A 23365-nucleotide genomic window follows, 5' to 3' on the forward strand; every position below is an offset into this window, starting at 1 on the left:
ATATCACTGAAGGCTACAGTAGTGATAGTTCGTTACGTCATAGTGTAGGTATAGTAATTAGTATGTATTAGTAATTAGTAGCTCTTCTTGGTATTATCATGTAGGACTCGAACTTCGTCAAAATAATGCCAATGATTTTTTTACATGATGAGCTTTTACTGTCTATCTTTCTTCCTGTTAAATCTCTCGACAAATTTTAGTGCTGTAGAAAAGTCCAATTTTCAAACTAGATTTCAGGTTCCTAAATATCTTAATGACTATGAGATAAATTATATAACATTTATCAAATTACATGTCTGAAGAGAAGTCCAAATATTGCAATATTGTAATTTGTTCTATGTTAAACTTTCAGTGATTTCAGGTTAACTGAAAGAGGGGATAATAAATAAATGAATGAATGAATGAATGAATGAATGAATGAATAAATAAATAAATAATAAATAAATAAATAAATAAATAAATAAATAAATAAAATAAATAAATACTGTATATGAATGTGACGTGAATACTTTCAAAGTGATTGACTGAATTGAAAATCAATGACTATGTCCTATGTGGTTTCGAAACTATAATTTCTGTTTATTTGCTTGTAATTAAAAAAAAATATTACCCTGAAAATTCAATAAAGTGCAAAGTTAATTTTCCACCATACAATTATCATTTCAAATGAGACATGTTTAATAAGAAAAAGCTATTAAGAAACTGCTAAATGTTAACATAAAAATGCTACAATTTTCTTTATCTTATTTTTAAAACGCGAATTTTATAATTTTAATATGCTGAAATCTATCATCTCTATATATTATATAACATACTGTGTGTCAATATCATCTTAGATTGAAGTAGTGAAATATTTGTCTTGTTTTTCTCTAGACATAGTCTCTTTTCTGTTTGACTCTCCAGATGTAGAACACGTAATTTTGAATATGAAATACTTAATGCACTATTCTGCCTTGTTCAAGAGTATTATAACATTATAAACTTAAAATCCTTTTCTAAAGCTAAGCTCAAATTCTTATGACACCAAAACTATAGCCTGTGATGTAATTTTGAATAAATGTAACCAACAGAAAATCAGAGTTATTATTTTAAAATAGCTCATCAATGATAATTTTGGACGAGCTTCAGCAAGAAGATTTCTGTTGCAGTGTTCAATTTATGGCACAGGTATTTTCTTTTGTAAGTATTATTGTAAACACCAACGATTTTGACAGAAAATATTTCCAATCAGATCTTTCTGTAAATTGTATTTGATCTGTTGTGGGCGCTCTACAGCAATGCCCTCTTTTTGATAATACTGAAATATGGAAGCTTTGTAGAGTTCAGTGATTTTGCCAGAAAACATTGCTAATAATATCCTTTAATTTGCAACCTTTATTCATGAGTGCTATAAACGCATTGCCCTCTCTTTGATCAATACTACTGAAGGATGGAAGCTTTGTAAAGTCGAATAATTTTGGCTGAAAACATCTATTACTCATCCTTAAAACTGTAGATATTAAGTTAATTTTGGGCGCTCTAAACGCAACCCAGAAGAAACAATAAGAGAAAAAGCGACTGTAGCGCCAGAAAGGATTAATTAACTCACATCTGGCCGTCACGGTCCACTGCTTACGTTGCGTTTGAAAATGTTTCTGCCCATTGTTGTTTCGTTTTAAAGTTGCCTCACTTGCTATGTTCGTTCAAGGTATATTACTTCAGATTATTAAAATCGCGTTCTGAATTATGTTCACAGACAGATTTTATTGTGTTTAAACTATTACAAAACCATACTCTCTTAAATTTGAATATGAAAAATGAATGTAGTTGATGTAAGGTTTTACATATAAGTGGTGCCTCATTTAGAAGTGGAGAAATACCAATTTCCATAGTTGACAGAAAGCACGAACATGCTGCTGAAGCTTGTGAGGTGAGTTGAAGTTTTTCTCCTTTGATAGAAGTTGCAATTTCTCTCAGTGCTGCTCATCTTCTAATGACAGTGAATGCTAGAGGCACTATGGTAAGTGCTACTCAATTAATGTAGTGAGTTAAATGGGGTGTGTCGATCATTTTATATCCAATAACAGAACATATAAATATCTTTTTTCACTTGGTGCATTGACCAGTAACTGTGTCGTTAGTGTCTTATTATTCAGTAATGGTATTAATTATAGGCTAAATTTTGCGGTATAATTTCGTGTAATTTTGTAACCAAATTAATTGTTATTTTTGTAGGCCTAATTTTATTGCTTAGTGTCGTGTGATTTTGTATCATTCCACAATTTAATCTTTTGTAGACATAGTAACAATGTCATATAATTTCGTGAAATGTTATGATCGTACCACAGACGTAACTAATGTCTAAGATGTAGTGCAATTTAACGTAATTATTGTAACTGCAATTTCATTTGTAGGCCTAATTGTGAGGCATAATATCATTTGGAGGAAACCATTGCCATTGTTGTTATGTATTATTGTTATCAATTCTTATCATTACCATTGTTACCTATCGGTAATGGTTACCATTCCTGCTTTGTATTTCGGAAATCACGGGTTCGATCCCTGGGACCAATATCCTGACTTGCGTTTTCCGTGGTTTTCCCAAGTCCCTCCAGGCAAATGCTGGAATAGTACCAACTGGAAGGGCCATGACCCATCTCCTCAATTCAAAATAACACTTTCACCATCACTTCTGATATATTGTCATACTATTTGGTGCGATAGGCCTGTCACCCATCTGTGTAAATACAACTTACTTACAAATGGCTTTTAAGGAAACTGCAGGTTCAATGCCGCCCTCACATAAGCCCGCCAGCGGTCCCTATCCTGTGCAAGATTAATCCAGTCTCCCATCATCATATCCCACCTTCCTCCAAATCAATTTTAATATTATCCTCCCATCTACGTCTCGACCTCCTCAAAGGTCTTTTTCCCTCCGGTCTCCCAACTAACACTCTATATACATTTCTGGATTCACCCATATGTGCTACATGCCCTGTCCATCTCAAACATCTGCATTTAATGTTCCTAATCATGTTAGGAGAAGAAAACAATGCATGCAGTTCTGCGTTGTGCAACTTTTTCCATTCTCCTGTAACTTCATCCCTCTTAGCCCCAAATATTTTCCTAAGAACCTTATTCTCAAACACCCCTAATCTCTGTTCCTTTCTCAAAGTGAGAGTCCAAGTTTCACAACCATACAGAACAACCGGTAATATAACTGTTTTATAAAATCTAACTTTCAGATTTTTTGACAGCAGACTAGATGACAAAATCTTCTCAACCAAATAATAACAGGCATTTCCCATATTTATTCTGAGTTTAATTTCCTCCCGAGTGTCGTTTATATTTGTTACCGTTGCTCCAAGATATATGAATTTTTCAACTTTTTCAAAGGATAAATCTTCAATATTTATGTTTCCATTTCATACAATATTCTGGTCACGAGACACAACCATATACTTCCCTAATCGTTTGTGAATTTTCTCCCAACATATTCACGTCAGCTGCATAGACAAGAAGCTGATGTAACCCGTTCAATTCCAAACCCTGTCTGTTATCCTGAACTTTCCTAATGGCATATTCTAGAGCGAAGTTAAAAAGTAAAGATGATAGTGCATCTCCTTGCTTTAGCCCACAGTGAATTGGAAAAGCATCAGACACAAATTGGCTTATATGGACTCTGCTGTAAGTTTCACTGAGACACATTTTAATTAATCGAAGTAGTTTCTTGGGAATACCAAATTCAATAAGAATATTATATAAAGCTTCTCTCTTTCTAGTATTAAATTTAAAAAGTTAAGTATGGATTTTATAAAAATTGATCCAGTTGAGAAGAACAGAGATAATTATTTCAATGAAAGATGGGAAGCAAGTCGTACACTTAGAAATAAAAGATAGGTTACTTAAAGGAAAAACTGAATGAGGTAGAAACAAATAGTAAGAATAAAAACATTCGAGATTTATATAAGGGTATAATGGAAATAAGAACGGGTATTAGGCAAGGGTAAATGTGATCAAGGATGAGAATGGTGACTTGCTTGCAAACTCTCATTCATTCCTGAACAGATGGGAAAACTATTGTGGGCAACTACTAAATGTACATAGGCCAGATAGAAATGATCAGGACGAAATTCAAATACAAACTGCTGAGCCATTTATACCCGAACTCACACTTTCAGAAGTCGAAATGGCAATAAAAAATCTGAAAAAGTACAAGTCTTCAGGTATCGATCAAATTCCAGCAGAATTAATACAAGAGGGTGGAAGCGCATTATCTAACGAAATTTATAAGCTTGTACTTGCTATTTGGGAAAAGGAAATTGTACCAGAACAATGGAAGGAGTCCATAATCGTACCTATTTTTAAGAAGGGGGACAAGACTAACTGTGGTAACTTTCGAGGAATATCACTTTTCTTGACGACATACAAAATTTTGTCGAATATCCTTTTGAGAAGATTAACTGTGTATGCAGATGAAATTATAACTATGATATTGCACCATCTACTCTTAAGTCCCTATTTACACTTGCTATTTGTCGCGCAACATCAAGCGCTTTCTGTCGGCTATATGTAGCATCACCATTTACACTTGGCAGATTTCTTGTCCGCAAGTCGACGCAAGTTGTCGAGCAACGTCCTATATCAAGCGCTTTCTGTCGGCTAAATGTAGTATCACCGTTCACTCTTGGCAGATTTCTCGTCTGTTACTCGAGGCTAGTTGTTGAGCTCGAGCAACGTGTGAGTGATGTGGTAAGCCTTTTAAATGAACAGAATGGATTTGAACAATAGAAAAGCAGCTGTTTTAGCTTCTGCAGCTTCAAGTGCTTTGTTAGCTTGCACTAATAAGAAGAAAAAAAAAAACAAAGAGACTCTGGGAAAGGAAATGGATACCCAGAAGGCAGGGGAAAGGGTTATTCCATGTTCTCAGTAAAGATTTTTAACTGAAACAAAATTTCCAATATATATTTATTGTATTAAAATGAATTGTAAGTTTAATTTTTTTTCTTGCATATTAACTCCTGATGTTCTTTAATTTTGTTTTAATGTCAGATGGAATAGTATTGGGACGAACAGACTCCAAATTTTTACAAATAAACTCCAGCGCATTTTCCCTCCAAATCCTATTGTGATAGTCCTTACTTCTGATCTCATATAAGCATGGACATTGCTCGTAAAGCTCGATTAAGTTCATTACTGGGTTTTTTGTTCCACTCTGACATGATGCTACAAAGCGCGCGGAACAAGAGAAACAGCTGATTAAAAGTTGTCTGCTACTGCTTTTTCCGAACCATGTTCGGGTCCTGTCGCCTGTCGCCTCATTCTTCTAATACACTGCAAAACTGCTGATCCGGACAAACATTTCGGTCCTCTAAGTATGAGATATCTTCGGTTTCGTTTTCTTTCACATCACTTTATTATTATGTTAGTTTGTAACAGACCTAAGCATTGTACATGTGCGACACACAGATTTTCATTTTTCACAGCTGAGCAGCCAGCTTTTTACATGATGAAACATGAAACACATTTTCGTATTTATTTTGAATGTTTCATTGTTTAATGCAAAAAAATTGCCAAATTAGCAAAAAACGGAAAATCTAGCAAAATTCCCAATCGTAAAATCTGTATACAAAACGAGTCTCATTCATATCTATAAAAATTTTAACTCTCCTACTCACTCAGCAGAAATTTGTAAAACAAATCATACACGAAATTCGAGTGTTTCTACTTATTTTACTTGCAATATAATAATCATCAGATAATTATTCTGTTATGTTTTTCACAATATTAGTGGATATCAAGTCACTACACAATATAGAACTCAAATGGTAATAAAGCAAAAAACACACCAATAATATTATTTTGTTGTAACATTTTTAATAAGCACTTTCTTCGGACAATGGCAGGACAGACTGGGATTAAGGTCTTGAAGTAAGAAAACAAATTAATTCTCCACATACTTGACTTCAGAAAACATATAAAGCAATAAAAGACAAATTTGGAAATACAATAAAACTTCGTTTATATATTTTATAACAGCCTAAGGAAAAAATGCATAACTTCAATGGTATTTAGTAACATGTAAACTAGCTTCAATGATATGTGGGTATTTTACATAAAGTCTGTTATTTTGAACTGTTTGTTTTTATCTGTGGCTAAGAAATAAACCATACCCTCAAATTGTGATAACTATTCCATAATTTGTTCAGTTACATCAACATATTTTCAGTTTGGAGACGTTAGGGTAGTTGTATTCAGTGCAGTCACAGCTTTGGTGCCAGATCCTCATTGTTTGCTTCTTTCCTTGCAAGTTCCCTCACATAATTGGATACTTTAAAGTAGAAGGGTGCAAAGTGCCAAAATGAAACATTGGAGATAAGATAAAAAAAAGTAGCTATAAGAATAATTGTACTGTTATTGCAAGTTATCTTGAACCTTCTGAGCGGGGACAGAGGGGCAGAGGGAAGGAAGCGCGTAACGTGGGTGGAGCCAACTGAGTTGTTTGCGCATGCTCCGCAGCATAATCTCTTTTCAAGAAACATAGTACTATTTCCTTCACAGCGTACCAGTAGTGTTACAGTGGAGCAGCAACCACAGGGTAGTAATCATGGTGAAATCACACCACCTCGGAGAAAAAGTAACGCTGTTATCCACAGCGGAGAAAGAGAAATTATGGCAAATATAATAAAATTAAGCGTTGCGAGGAGGAAAAATTAAACAAATAGTTGCTGGAACCTCTTGCTAAGGATATGAGAGAGCGGCTAAATACTCTGGCAAAAGTATTAGTTCCGTGAAGAGAATTAAAAATAATACTGAATTACAACCGAATGAACCTCACACTACCGGTACTCCGGGAAAGAATAGGTATGTAATGTTTAGAAATTATTGCTATAATAGTTATGTACAGTAGTGTGTGTATTGAGAGCGACATAATGAATTACTGTTGCAAGTTATTATTTTCTTATAGTTCTACTAAACATTCCAGAATTAGACTTGTGTAAAGTTGAAGTGGACGACTTCGATCAACATGTTATTCAGGATACAATCGAAGAATTCTATCGTGTTCAGAAAGTAGTACCTATGATTAAGAAGATAATTCCGAATGGATGATGCCATTGGCGAAATAATTAATTTTGGAACAAGAGATGATGGCAGCAATGATAGGGATATGGATTGTGTATAATTGTAAATTAATGTAAATTCAAATAATAAGCCTGTAAAATATTGTTATAAGAATATATACATATCAACTGAAGGTGTAAGTCATGCAGGCCTATATAATGTATAGAAGTAGCTGTAGTAACTCCTCCATTGCCGGTCCCCAGCCCGGATGAGAGAGGAGTGTACACACGATTATATTTAAATACTTACTCATTACAGGTTAATTAAAGCTTGCTACGAAACTATGTTCTCCTCTCAAAACCGGAGTATCTAGAGAAGATGATGTCTGTATTGAACCAAGTTCTTATACAGTTGAGAGCCGTAAGGTAAAAGAACCAACGTTTTTTGAAAAGAGTCACATCACCCGAGGGAGGGGCATCCTTGCCATGCCGTTACGTTGATGAGTACATGCCGTACCGAGCAGTTCCAAAGACAGACTTAGGGGGATGTAAGGTTCAAGATAACTTGCAATGACAGTACACATATTTGTGTCTTTTTTTTTTTTTTACTGATAGAAAACAGCAATAGTACAGTGTTTACTCATTAATAATAGTGGTATGTAAAGACATTATTTCTCCATATTTAATTATATAACACAAATTGTGAAAAGGGTTAAGTAATGGGTACAGTTGCAGTAGAATGGTGCAAAGTCCAATACCTATTTTTTCCTATTTTTACTCACAGATCTGCCTGTAGAACTGCCTATGCTCATTTGGAAGATAGGGAGTCATTGCTAGTAGATACCTCTTCTTTTCTTCAGTAAATTCCCTATTTTGTACTTTAACTTGAAACAATGGTGACTGCACATCTTTCATGTTCTTTTTTTTTCCTTTTTAAGCACTTTAATAGTATGCACTGCTTCATTATCGTAGGACTGTTTCACAGAAACACTACCTGCTTTACTAATATCATACTGAATGCAACATGCCTTAGAAATATTCAAGTTCTTGATGGAAATTATTTGATCAGTAACATCTTGGGTATTAAGGGAATCTGACGCTAGCATTGGAACTGTTTGAAATGGTTTTACAACTTTAGAGTCTTGTACGATTTTAAACAGGTCACTAGGAATGAAGGCTTTTGTCACTTTCTCTCGTTTTTGAATCAAAGCGAAATCAGAATCGCATTGCAAGAAACTGTGGCCGCTGAGAAGGAAACTTTGTTCTATGTGCTCAACTAAACCAATGGCAACTAAAAAGAGACACATGAAAACCATTACACGGTTTTTGTTTTGAGCTGCACAGTTATCGCTCCAGAATGTCAGATTCTTCTTGTTTGTTATGTCCATAATGACCAGTTTTAGCAGACACGAGCAGTGGCGGCTCGTGGGTATTGAATTAAGGGGGGCTGCATACAAAAATAAACCAAACAACTTACTTTATTTAAAGATTAGTTTCATGCGCCTTATCTTGTACGTTGTGTTTAAATGAGACAGGCTCATGTTAGTAGATTTACTGGCATTTAAAAGAATCCTGCGGACAAAATTCCGGCACACCGGCGACGCTGATATAACCCCTGCAGTTGCGAGTGTCGTTAAATAAACTATAATTTAATTTTTTATTTGCAGATTTGAACCTTAGAAATATCTAACTGGCGATGTTGTAGTTGGTTGTATAATATATATACATGATACATCAATAAATGAAAAAAATAACTGAGTCAGAAATTGAATTCAGGATCTTCAAGAGTACGCACCAGGGCGCTTGCCTCATTTATTGCGATGTTAGATGTTTCAGATTCCATTATGGTTTGAAAACATTCTAGCAATGGCTCCTTCTTCTCATGAACAACATTTACTGTTCTTATTTTAAATCCATTTTGTTGTTGCCCCAGCTGATGGAATTGTCTTTGAAACACATTAATCTAATACAGACTGTGTGGAGATCGAGAGAAGAAAGCAGGGATACCGGATAAATTATCAAAAAAATATGTGAGCCTTTGTATTTTGTTTAGCGGCTCTTTCCATTATGAGATTCAACTGATGGGCACTTAATTTCACATTTCTCTTGAACTGGTAAGGTACGACTGTAAATATTGTACTGAATTAAACACTGTTGTGCTTGTTATACTCACAACATTAAAGAAAATGTATTGAAAACTGCGCGCTACTGACAAACTGCTGCAAATTTTGCAGCGCCTGGAAACTCTGGATTCACGGCAAGGGGAAGCGGGGAGGAGGGGTAAAACTAATGCGCAAAGCATCCGAGACGAGACTGGCAGCTCCAGGGGAGGAAGTGGCTTCACTAACGATTGCTTGCATGTTATTGAGAGCGAAATTTTTTTTTAAATTCGAGTCGCTAAATAGAGACTGTATAATAAATGTTTTTCATAACATAAAACGAGACAAGAGCCACAAATGTCTGGGGGTGCTGCAGCTCCGCAGCCCCTCTTCGAAAGCCGCCCCTGGACACGAGGCAATCTCATTGGCACCTCTACTCGAGATGCTTTCATCCCACATACACATGTAAGATTGCATTTTATCACATCCACAAACTCCAAAGTTATAACGCGAAAGCTGACATCTGTAAAACATTTCGCTGTGTGTATGTTTGGCAAGGGAACAAGCATTACTATCAGGCAACTGTGAAAGACTGGTGTCAGTCTTCATAATATTTTGTACACACTCTGCCTTTCTATGATGCAGCTCAAGAGGGCGCTTACTGTCTGAAACTGCATGGTGCTAGCAACTTAACATCTAAATATCTCGCTTATGCACAAGTGGATGTAGCCTCTTTCATACATCATCCTCCTAGGCACATTGCACTTTTCTGCGTAATAATTTAGTTTTCTATGATTTTGGCACTTTGCACCTTTCTACTTTAAAGTATCCAACTCTCTCCCCTGCCTGAATGGATTCTCCCACAAGCACATAACAAGTACTGAAGCTAGCAGGTGCTGGGACAAGAAGGGAATAACTTTTGAGGATAAATAAAATTAGTAGATCATTTTATAAACTTTAGTATTGTTGAACCTTACGAAAAATTGTTTATTAATAAAGTCTCCATAAGTGAAAAAAATGGATTGAGCAGTTTTTAGTAGAATGTTGGAAATGAGTATTGTGAAAGTCTGGTTAATTTTCAAACTGGCAAATCAACAGGAAAAGGTTTCAAAACCCCTTCCACAATGAAAGTTCGACCACTAATGTGTATGGGCTATTCCATCTCAAATCGACCGAAATAAAGAGAAAATTGACCTTGCAATTTTTAAATACAATGAAACTTTTTTTGTACGTAGAGAACTGTGATACAATGCTTTGTGCAAAGTTTGAGGCATCAGAACTTCATAGCGTTTACATTAAAAATATTTAAATTTATTGTATTTTCATAAAAGCAACTTTAAACTGTTGTGGCTCCGAAACCCTTTCACCCAATGATCAAAATCTTGGTTTATTTTGATGCTGAGAAATTAAAGTTTATATTGACATGTAAACAGTTTTTCTTACTTTTTATGGAAATGGAGAAATTTAGATTTTTCTTCATTAAGATGGCTTTGACCAGGAAAAAATATTTTTAAAATATATGGTTAGATTCCACATTGAAAGTACAAATAAACACATATTTTTTACTGGTGCACCGTTGATAAGGAAGTATTGAAAATATCAAATAAAGAAAATAAATAGTATGCGCATGAAGTAACCAGCCGACTGTGAGGCGGGAGATAGCCAAGGCAAGCAAGGCCAGGAGACAAACAAGCGACGTTTCGTCTAGTAGTGCATAGCTGGGCTAGCTCTATCACAAGTTTTCATAAAAACAGGAGTAAAATGACGCCCAACGCTTGCTTATCTTCAGCTCTCGGCCAGTGCATGCGGTACTGTGCTGTTCAAGTCCAGGCGTGTGAAAATAATTTATTCAATACCCTCGAAACTTATTGTCGAGCCACTAAGCAAACAATGCCGAAGTCCCTCTTAATAATGCAAGGTTTTTTCTCAATATTTTTTTACATTTTTACAAATGGGCAAAAAGCCTAAAAGTAAGTAAAATCAGATTATCTGTCTCTCTGTGTACAATAAAAATAAGAATTACTTCTTAACATAACCTACCAAATGTCAGCTTCAAAATGAGCTCCCATTCAATGTTCTGCAATAAATGGTTCCAGAGTTCTGAGCACTGAAAGAGGCTTGTTTTTATAAAATAAGCTACATTTGTCGCTAAATAGTACGAAAACCGTTTGACTTTCAATAGTATATTTTTGAAAATGCACTGTCCTCAGCACCTTGTATAAATAGGGAAAAAATTAGAGTATTAAAAACATGCGAGGTTTTTTTACTGATCGATTTCATATGGAATAGCCAGTATGGCTACATACCAACAGCTTTCCAAGTAAGCTCAACAGAAGTTCAGTTGCTGGCCACTCAGGTTTGTTCACCGTAGTCAGCAAGTCTTGTACGAAATTCTCAAACAATGGTCTGTAGTCAATTTCTTCTGTTTTACTCCCACATTTGTTTAGAAACACCGAGAGGAAGTTGGCTGCAGTTCTATATGCAGTCTCATACTTGCTAATGATCAACACATCTCGATCAACCTGAAAAATTACAAATAGTGGCAGACAATTAACATGTTCAAGGAAATCGAAATCAAAAATCTAGAAGCTCCAAACCTCTCCTAGACAATACATTCAAAGTAAATTAGCTTCATTGGAGCAGGATTTAAGTAATATTTTTACTGCATTGAGACTGAGAGAGTTTATGTGACTGTATGAAACATTACTATAACATAAAAGAAATGTAATGTTTAATCTTAGAACTTAGTGCAATAAAGTTTCATTCTCCTCTTCAAAGGAAAGCAGTCTGCAAGTGCAATCAGAGCTGTTCCATTTTTTTTTAATTGCGATAAATAAAAGTACATTAATAACTGAACAGTCTGCATGTTAATCAGAAAACTAGATTAAAAATTCCACTTCACACATCATCTCTGTATTCCTCATCTTTCACTGTTGCTGCCTCTCGTCACTGGAACTCTCTACACCTGAAGTCAAGGGCTGCCAAACATTGAAATCTTGCAAATCCAAGTTAGAAAATTATCTTATGACAAGTGTTGTATTGCATATTTCCACGTATTCACATTTTTTTTATGTTCTAGTGATATTTAACTTATTTTATATTTTTGTTTTCATATTATCCGATAATGGTATATCTATAATGTGATAAGTTGAGCTATATATAATCATAATTTTCCTTACTGTGTGTACCTAAAAGTATTTATTTCTTTGTATGATTTGTACTGCACTATTTTATTACTATTATTATTATTATTATCAATAATTGTCTTATTTTTTATACTTTGTATGTCTCATTTATTTTGACCTGCTGTTCACATTTTATTATGCTTTTTCCTTTCTTTCTGTATGTTATATATTATGTCTGATTTCTACTCACTTGTTTACATATTATTATTATCTTATTCAGTATTGTGTGTAAAATTGTAGTGTACTTTGTAAATTTGTAGTGTTTCTTTGTAACGCAGTTTTTACTCCTGGTTGAGTGTTAGAGAAGGCCGTATGGCCTTAACTCTGCCAGGTTAAATAAATCATTATTATTATTATTATTATTATTATTATCAATAATTGTCTTATTTTTTATACTTTGCATGTCTCATTTATTTTGACCTGCTGTTCACATTTTATTATGCTTTTTCCTTTCTTTCTGTATGTTATATATTATGTCTGATTTCTACTCACTTGTTTACATATTATTATTATTATCTTATTCAGTATTGTGTGTAAAATTGTAGTGTACTTTGTAAATTTGTAGTGTTTCTTTGTAACGCAGTTTTTACTCCTGGTTGAGTGTTAGAGAAGGCCGTATGGCCTTAACTCTGCCAGGTTAAATAAATCATTATTATTATTATTATTATTATTATTATTATTATTATTATTATCAATAATTGTCTTATTTTTTATACTTTGCATGTCTCATTTATTTTGACCTGCTGTTCACATTTTATTATGCTTTTTCCTTTCTTTCTGTATGTTATATATTATGTCTGATTTCTACTCACTTGTTTACATATTATTATTATCTTATTCAGTATTGTGTGTAAAATTGTAGTGTACTTTGTAAATTTGTAGTGTTTCTTTGTAACACAGTTTTACCCCTGGTTGAGTGTTAGAGAAGGCCGTATGGCCTTAACTCTGCCAGGTTAAATAAATCATTATTATTATTATTATTATTTTTCCCCATCAAATTCACAACATTAAAAAGTAATGGGAAACAGTCATATCATATGTGACGAACTCCACAGGTCTCTTACAGATAAAGTTCCCTTGACACAGTAACCAGAGAAAACCACTCAAGCCACCGGCATAGCTCAGGTGGTAGTATGTTTGCCTGGTGATCCAGAGTAGCACTCAGGTGTGGATTAGATTCCCACTTGGGCTCATTACCTGGTTAGGGTTTTTCCGAGGTTTTTCCCAACTGTAAAGTGAATGTCTGGTAAACTACAGCGAATCCTCGGCTTCATCTCCCTATCCTGAGCAAGATTAATCCAGTCTCTACCATCATATCCCACCTCCCTCAAATCCATTTTAATATTATCTTCCCACCTACGTCTCGGCCTCTCCAAAGGTCTTTTTCCCTCCGGCCTCCCAACTAACACTCTATATGCATTTCTGGATTCGCCCATACGTGCTACATGTCCTGCCCATCTCAAACGTCTGGATTTTATGTTCCTAATTATGTCAGGTGAAGAATACAATGCGTGCAGCTCTATGTTGTGTAACTTTCTCCATTCTCCTGTAACTTCATCCCTCTTAGCCCCAAATATTTTCCTAAGAACCTTATTTTCAAATACCCTTAATTTCTGTTCCTCTCTCAAAGTGAGAGTCCAAGTTTCACAACTATACAGAACAACCGGTAATATAACTGTTTTATAAATTCTAACTTTCAGATTTTTTGACAGAAGACTAGATGACAAAAGCTTCTCAACCGAATAATAACACGCATTTCCCATATTTATTCTGGGTTTAATTTCCTCCTGAGTGTCATTTATATTTGTTACTGTTGCTCCAAGATATTTGAATTTTTCCACCTCTTCGAAAGATAAATCTCCACTTTTTATAGTTCCATTTCGTAGAATATTCTGGTCACAAGACATAATCATATACTTAGTCTTTTCGGGATTTACTTCCAACCCTATCGCTTTACTTGCTTCAACTAGAATTTCCGCGTTTTCCCTAATCGTTTGTGGATTTTCTCCTAGCATATTCACGTCATCAGCATAGACAAGAAGCTGATGTAACCTATTCAACTCCAAACCCTGTCTATTTTCCTGAACTTTCCCATTGGCATATTCTAGAGTGAAGTTAAAAAGTAAAGTTGATAGTGCATCTCCCTGCTTTAGCCCACAGTGAATTGGAAAAGCATCAGATAGAAAATGGTCTATACGGACTCTGCTGTACGTTTCACTGAGACACATTTTAATTAATCGAACTAGTTTCTTGGGAATACCAAATTCAATAAGAATATTATATAAAACTTCTCTCTTAACCGAGTCCAGTAATTGATACAGCACTGTTAAATAACCAAGTAAAAAAAAATCTCTGCAGTTGGCACTTATCTGTAATCAGCACATACACACATCTGCAACAAGTCTCGGTCGAGTTTTATTAAATATAATGAAAATTTAGGAATACTAAAATAATTTACTAGTATGAACTTTGATGAGAAACCACTTACATTCACCAACTTGTCCTTGTTTTCTTCCTCATTTTCTTTGCCTTCATTTGCTGGCTTCTTTGTTCCTTCTGACTGCAGTCTCTCAGGTAAGACCACAACACACTGGATAAGTTGAAGGACCAAAGCAGTCAGCATCTGAATGTGTTCCTCGGAGTTTAACCTATACGACCTTAAGCTCCGCTTGCTACTTGGCAACCTTGCTATTGATGCTAAAATATCATCCAGAAGTAACCTCCGATGTTTCTCATATTTGGTAAAAATCTGAAATAACATTCATATATGTATTAATTTCTCTACAAAAGTCACTTATCTTACTGTATAAACAATGACATGAAACATGACTCACCGTGGTGACCAATTTCAGGGCAGACAGCTGAAGCTCACTAACACTTTCAACAAAGAAGGGAGCAACACCCATTGAAGAAGCGTGAAGGACTGCCGTGTCTGTAAGCACCTGGATGTTGAGGAGTTCTGCCAATAAACTCACTAATTCATACAGTTTGTTGTACAGTGTAAGTATACTCTTCTCCCGTACTTCTTTGGCATGTGCACGTTTCTTTCTTCCACTACCCAAGTCTACAAAAACAATATACAGTAACTAAGAAAATCATTGTATTTTTTACTTTCTCGTTATACAAAGTAAAAATAATATGTATAATGAGAAAGTATGAATCATATTCATGACCTTGTTTATTTTATATATTATTTTAATGTTCCGAAGTACATATGATATTTCCATGCAGATATTCTGCGTCATCATACGATGAAAGAGTAATGGAACGGAGAAAAATTCTCTCCGGCGCCGGGATTTGAACCCGGGTTTCCAGCTCTACGTGCTGATGCTTTATCCACTAAGCCACACCGGATACAACTCCGACGCCGGTTAGAATCGTCTCAGATTAAGCTCCAACTCTTGGGTTCCCTCTAGTGGCCGCCCTCTGCACTACGTCATAGATGTCTATGAACGCAGGACCGAAGTCCACACATGTGCTGAGGTGCACTCGATATGAGTGACTAGTTGGCCGGGATCTGACGGAATAAGCGCCGTCTTAAATCACGAAGTGATTTACGCATATCATATATATTATTTTAATGTACCGAAGTACATATGATATTTCCATGCAGATATTCTGCGTCATCATACGATGAAAGAGTAATGGAACGGAGTTGTATCCGGTGTGGCTTAGTGGATAAAGCATCAGCACGTAGAGCTGAAAACCCGGGTTCAAATCCCGGCGCCGGAGAGAATTTTTCTCCGTTCCATTACTCTTTCATCGCTTGTTTATTTTGTTCAGATGCTTAAAATTCACCAGAAGAAAATCTCAGTGAATTTAAATATTCAACCAACCTCTCTGATGTTCTTTAAGCAAAAACATTGAAGTAATGTGTTACAAATTATATTACTGTAATTTAAATATGCTACTGTTTCTAGGTACAAACTGAATAGTACATTATGCAACGAGCCTATAATGGTAGTAATTAAGACGCGAGGATGTTTATGAAACGAGCGCAAGCGAGTTTCATAATTTTCATACGAGCGTCTTAATTACCATTATAGGCAAGTTTCATACGACTTTTTATGCTCGACCATATTTATAACTTGAAATTATTGATAACTATTCATGTTATTCTTATGTGAATGGGAAGGGAGCTGACCTTGTGCAATCTCGTAAATTGTGAGATGTGTGCAGACGCGAAAGTATTGATTTTTTCCCCGAAATGAATGTCGACGACATTGATATAACCTTGAAATTGAATTCAACATTGAAAAACAAGATGACAAATTGAATTTATTTGAATATTATTTACAATTAACGCTAATTATTATAGTAACAGAACATAACCTTCTGCGACAGTATTGGATTTCCAGCCTGCATGATGTTTTGCTAGTTGTCGTTCGATTGCATATCCGAGAATAATGGAAAACCTGAACTTTAATGAATAGGTGTACTTTAATGACATGTATTAAAGGATTGCTACCAGGTATATAATTACTACGTTTCGGCATGGTCGAGCATAAAATATTTTTCAATACATTAATCCAATAAAGTAAACAAACACACTATTTTGTACTAAAGTACATATCTTTGCGATAATATATGATTGATCTTAAAATACAGAACAAACTCTATAGGAGACCAAAAACAATTGCTTGTAATTCACATTTTAGTTAAATAATTCTAAATAATGGGACATTATCATGTAGCAAACTTGCGATGGAAATACAATATCAGAGTACTTAATTTTTTTCAGCTGGATAGCCATATTTCCTATCCAAAAGTAACTACTTGCCACAAATAACAGAATTACAGTTACCTTTTTTGGGATCAACCCTATATACAGGATCAAATGATGGATATATCGTGTTCTGAAGCTGGTACTTCGTAAATAGAACTATTCGATCAATGACATCCTCAAGATATATCCTTTTTGGCATGTTGGGTGACGTCATGATGTACAATGAAGTTAGTGAAGCATCAGCTGCCCTCATCACTCTCTCCATTGTTAGTTCCATCCACATTTTACTTTCATCCTCATCGTCGTCCTTCAAGAAAAAGCGTCATGATTAGGATTAAATATGTACCACATTTATTATTACTATTTTCAGCTTCATGAGATTTCTCAAGAAATTGCGAGTATATGACACCATTTTTAAATTAAACTTATTTTGCCCTTGGTGTTGTCATGACTTGAAAGTTAAAATCCTCTGAATTATAGTGGTGTAGATTATTATTATCATCATCAAACACTTTCCCTAAACAGGGATTGCCTAGAAGACGTAGTATACCATTTACAAAACAAAATTTTGAATAGTACGTATTACATAGATAATTTGTTATGAATATAAAAACCAATGCAAGAAAGAGAAAGAAATAAATTACAGTGCAATGTCTTATCTGAGGTGATTTCTTAACAATGCAATCGAACCTTTCAACGCAAGTAAACAAACATTGGTAATTATAGATGATGGCAAATGAAAAGCCGTGCAAAAATCAACAAACTGCTTTGGGATGGATCCTCTTGCTCCAACCAACAAGCCTATTAAGTCTATCTGTTGTAACTGATATTTCTCTTGATAATACAGGACTGTTGGTTCATAGATGAATTTGTTTTTCATTACGGACATCTTGCGGTTGGCTCTTGCAAGTCTCAAAACGAACTGTAGGGTCAATTATAAAACCTCTATGATGGTCCTGGAAAGTGATCGTATCTATCCTACAAGTACAAAGACAAAGGACTTTCCTGCTCTAAACATTGTTCAGTTCTACCTCCTTACCAGAGGACCTTTCCTTTTGAATAATCCTGCATATACTCAAATAATATATATCTGACACATGTATATCCACGTATATTTTTTCGGTTTCAAAAGCAATCACATCCATAACAAGATGCTACACGAGGGGGAGGGAAGGAAAGACTTACAGGATCTGCAATTGGTGACACTCTTGTGCCATCTCGGATGTTTTTCTCCAATATATTTAGTAACCTGACTAATCGATCTGGAGGTACTGATTCCATAGCACCAAGCGCTTTCAGCTTTGCAGCTTCACCACATAAATCCTGCAGTTGGTACTTTGGAATCATGGCTTCTGCAGGAACATCAGCCTCTTCATCTGAAATTAAGACAAATACATGTATACAAACCTGGGAAAAGGTTTGGATTTATTAAGCTGAACAATTTAAATCAATAATAGACGTACCTAATTCAGTGGTGACATCCAGATCCTCTGTATTTTCGAGAACCATTTCTATGGAACGGTTGAACCTTTGGTAAGTATTAGTTTCCATCAGCTCTTCTATACTCAATTTCTCCAAAACAGGAACAAGTTTTCGCTCCAGTTTCCTCAATTTGGTTTTTGTTGTTGTGCTTGTCAAATCTGAAGAAAAAATTTAACGTCCAGAGGATAGGACACTACATGATGAGGAAATGAAGATTTTCAAATGGACAACGATTTTTTATTTTAGTAGGTTATTTTACGATGCTTTATCAACAGCTTAGGTTATTTAGCGTCTGAATGAGATGAAGCTGACAATGCCGGTGAAATGAGTCCGGGGTCCAGCACCGAAAGTTACCCAGCATTTGCTCATATTGGGTTGAGGGAAAACCCCGGAAAAAACCTCAACCGGGTAACTTACCTCAATTGGGAATTGAACCCGGGCCACCTGGTTTTGCAGCCAGACGCGCTGACTGTTACTCCACAGGTGTGGACAAAATGGACAACGAAAATGGACAGTTAAACAACAGGTTAAAGGTCACTTGGAAGACCACTGAAATGGGGAGAGACTGTGACATGCCACCACCAGACATAAAATGTCAGGAAGATGATAAACTAATATATTTCGTAATTATTTCAAATTAGACATAAAGCAAAACTTCCATATGCGCATCTAAATGCACTTACACATAAGTAAAAAAGATTATGTACTCAGCAGTCACGTTACAGTGTGTTTCAGTAACCACAATTCAAACTTTTAGGGTTAGTAGATGGGGTTATAACCCAAAAATCGTCACTAAGTTATCACGAAGCCAGGCAAATCCTATCAGATGCATGCATACAGAAAAGCTATACCAGAAGTTCTGTAATAAGTCTTCCAGTGCAGTAGTAAGTAATACATTGAAGATTTAATTGCCTCTATTATTAAACATACTTTTATACCTCTGCTACTGAAATCATCAGTAAATTAGTGACATCAAATAATCAATGAATTACCTTCATATGAGGCACTATCATCTATTGCATCATCAGGTTTGTGATTTGCAATACTTCTCTTTCGTTTCTTTATTCTTTCAGACAGAGTTGTTCCATTATCAGCGTAATCAATATGTGCATTTACAACCTTTTTCCTCTCTTCTTTTTCTGAAATAATAGTGATATTTAATAATCATCATTGAGAAATTTCACTATTGTAACACTATATATTATGAACTGGTGCAAATAAAAAAAAAAAGACAAATAACTTTTCTGCTCTAAACATCGCTCCTTACAAGTGGACCTTTCCTTTTGAATAATCCTGTATACACTCAAATAATACATATCTGACACATGTATATCCACGTAGCCTGACTGCATGCTTAGTTATCAGAACTGAGGTGATATTGTAGCAATTCAAAACGACTTGAGTTATAGGACTGATCATTCACAACATAAATAGAAATACTGACTGCAAGCAATAAAAAGATGGCATGTTTACAAAGAGAATAGTGTGTTGTAATCGTAGCAAATAAAGATTGTGAATTCTCACGTATTTCACCAAGAGCTCTCTGCACCGAACCTTAAAACACAACTTTTTTTTTCTTCTCTTTCAACTTTGGTAATTAAATTTAAGAAATGTACGTCACATAACAAAATTCCCAGAATTAAATATACCGCATAGTAACACATACCACCTGAAGTCAAGGGCTGCCGAACATTGAAATCTTTCAAATCCAAGTTAGAAAATTATCTTATGATGAGTTGCCAAACTAACTTACTATTATGACAAGTGTTGTATTGCATGTTTCCATGTATTCACATTTTTTTATGTTCTAGTGATATTTAACTCATTTTATATTTTTGTTTTCATATTTTTCGATAATGGTATGTCTCTAATGTGATAAGTTGAGCTATATATAATCATAATTTTCCTTACTGTGTATACTTAAAAATAATGTATTCATGGTATGCTTTGTACTGCACTATTTTATTACTACTATTAGTGTTATTATTACTATTAGGCCTATTATTATTATTATTATTATTATTATTATTATTATTATTATCATCAATAATTGTCTTATTTTTTTATACTTTGTATGCCTCATTTATTTTGACCTGCTGTTCACATTTTATTATGCTTTTTTCTTTCTTTCTGTATGTTATATTATGCCTGATTTCTTCTTACTTGTTGTTTACATTTTATTATTATTATTATTATTATTATTATTATTATTATTATTATTATTATTATCTTATTCAGTTTTGTGTGTAAATTTGTAGTGTTCTTGTAACGCAGTTTTTACTCCTGGTTGAGTGTTAGAGAAGGCCATATGGCCTTAACTCTGTCAGGTTAAATAAATCATTATTATTATTATTTTTTTTTTTTCTGGAATGACAAATTAATGTCAAACACAGCAAGTAATGATAACTAACAAACCTTTTTGGCGTTGTAATTCCCTTTCCTTTTCCCGTGCTTTGAAGTACTTTGATTTGTTTTTTGGTTCATTTTCACTATCTGAACCTGAATCAATAGCTTGAAGATGTTCATTTGCATTTCTTGATATTTTATGATTTGATGTAATGCCTAATTTGCACGCAAGTATTGGAGATTTCTCTGCGAACGCCCTTAAACTTCTTTGCATAAGAGCCTGGTCCTGAAAAATAATTGGATACCAGTGATTATGAATCTCATTGCTATTTGTTATATTTAAAACAGTAAGATAATACTCTAAAACAGTGGTTCCCAAAGTGGTGGTTGTGTAAATAGCTGAGGGGGTTGCAAGATTATTTACAAAATAAAACAAAAAATATTTAATCATGTATACTTAATTGCATGCTCACAAAAACAAACTCAGTATTTGTCGTATTATATGCAGCTGAATTTTCCATGAGTTCTTTCTGTCAAATGATGTCGATGAGAATCCAAGTTTCTTTGTAATCCATTGGGTAACAAAAGGCTCAAGTATTATTTTAAATTTGTATTGAACTATTACCATATTGCCAAGAAGGTAATAGTTTGAAGTTCTAGAACTGGTGTTCAAGTAATATTTCGTGTCACTGTTGCACCATATACTTTATTTTGGTCCATCGTAGGGTGGCATCCACTGGTTTTGAGTTCAATTATCATCATTATTAATATATGCACAGTATATTTTTTTCGATTTTAAAGGAATTTGTATTTTTTGAATGGGGTTAAGAATTGGTACAATAGTGGGGGATTGCAATCTAAAGTCTCACTCAAAAGAGAGTCGCAACTCGCAACTTCAAAAAGTTTGGGAGCCACTGCTCTAAAACATATGCAATCCACACTAAACTAATCGCAAAAATATTTTATAAATTTTTTGGCAACTGATAATATGAGAAGTACCCACTCCATACTTTTCATAAAAGTATATAATCAAGAAACATGGGACAATGGAGAATATGGAAATTGTCTTGATAATTCGTAAAAGGAAATTAAAAAATAAGGATGAAAATGGGAATGAGGAGGACAAGGGAAGGAAAGAGAAAGGAGCAAGAAAGTAGAGTAATTAAGAGAAAAATAAGAAAAATAATTTCTGCCCAAGTTTATAATGCACAAATGGCTCTATAACAATAACAAATATATAAGAGCCCATTACCTACCTCTGCTGATATCCTCTTCAACCTGACAACAGGTTCTTTCAACCTTGTGTCAGGAAGAACAACAGACTTTTTGTCTTTCCCGCAAAACAACCTCGATTCCTCCTTTTCATGTGCAATGGGGGCTACACTTGCCTGAGCTGGAGATGACCCTAAAACAGTTATTTTTTTTTTTTAGTAATGACCATTCACAAGCAATGCATACAAAGATTCAACGACAACTTTTTATAGCTGGAGATGGCCCTGAAAACAATTACTTTTTTTTTTTTTTTTTAGTAATGGCCATTCAAAATAGTGCATGCAAAAATTCAACAACATTTTATACAAATCATTTATTTGTATTTTAAGTGAGAATACCAAAACAATTAAATTAAATTTGATTACAACACTATATCGCTGTTCCAGAGGAACAACCTAAGTGTAACATAGAATATTTGTCAGGAAAAGCAAAAAACAGAATGTTTCCATATGAATACATGTATTAATAAATATTTGAAAAAAAAAAAAAAAATATGACAATCGAAATAAAGCAAAATATTATAATTTTTGGTTACTCATAAATAGTACTTAGTCTGATAGGGGTGTTTTTAATATTAGCCCCAATTCTGCAGTTGCATCATTGTTCTTCTGGAACAGCAATATGTCTACTGTTAAAATTCTTCGAGTGAGAAGAAAAATGTGGAAATTGAAATTGTTGAATTTGGCACCAAGTATATAAAAAAACAATGGTCCAATATAAAAAATATACCTAAAACAAAACCAAGGGGAAAAAAGTAAAAATCGAAATAACACTTTAACTGAAGGGTGGTTTTCATGTTAACTTCTAAATAAATAAATTTATATCTATAGTTTCACTTACTCCAATGCAGTTTCAACATAACACTTCAAATGGAGGCTGGCCTTCATGTTAACTCGTAAACAAATTAGCAGTTATATCTAGAGTTTCACTTACACTCCAATGCAGTTTCAACATGTGTCACAAACCAAAGCAGAAAATGAATCAAATTTTTCTAACAGGGAACTAGAAAAGAAACAAATTACAGCAAAAAATATAAATCTTCAGACAATTTTATGAACACACAACAAAAGACTCAATTTTAATTTTTCCAATGATACACCGACATCGAAAATAATAGGAAAAAATATATGGACGCATACACACATTTGTTCTATGTGACTCTGAATTAACATTTCAATAAGTAGATGTAGACATCATAAATCTATTTATCAAATC

The 23365-nt window shown here is 34.4% G+C and overlaps 1 protein-coding gene across 3 annotated transcripts in view; it reads right to left on the reverse strand.

The window, feature by feature from the left end:
* Window positions 1-23365, reverse strand: part of Nipped-B (Nipped-B cohesin loading factor) — a 228697-nt gene that overhangs the window by 75257 nt on the left and 130075 nt on the right. For all 3 annotated transcript variants that reach the window (XM_069838332.1, XM_069838333.1, XM_069838331.1), the window contains 9 exons: window positions 22135-22283; window positions 20948-21164; window positions 19525-19671; window positions 18514-18690; window positions 18236-18426; window positions 17129-17357; window positions 15159-15388; window positions 14813-15073; window positions 11446-11661 (listed from right to left, as the gene is read on the reverse strand). In XM_069838332.1, coding sequence (XP_069694433.1) covers window positions 11446-11661; window positions 14813-15073; window positions 15159-15388; window positions 17129-17357; window positions 18236-18426; window positions 18514-18690; window positions 19525-19671; window positions 20948-21164; window positions 22135-22283 — 1817 coding nt within the window. The remainder of the gene's footprint in view (window positions 1-11445; window positions 11662-14812; window positions 15074-15158; window positions 15389-17128; window positions 17358-18235; window positions 18427-18513; window positions 18691-19524; window positions 19672-20947; window positions 21165-22134; window positions 22284-23365) is intronic.

This window comes from Periplaneta americana, chromosome 10, assembly GCF_040183065.1.
Source record: "Periplaneta americana isolate PAMFEO1 chromosome 10, P.americana_PAMFEO1_priV1, whole genome shotgun sequence".
NCBI lineage: Eukaryota > Metazoa > Arthropoda > Insecta > Blattodea > Blattidae > Periplaneta > Periplaneta americana.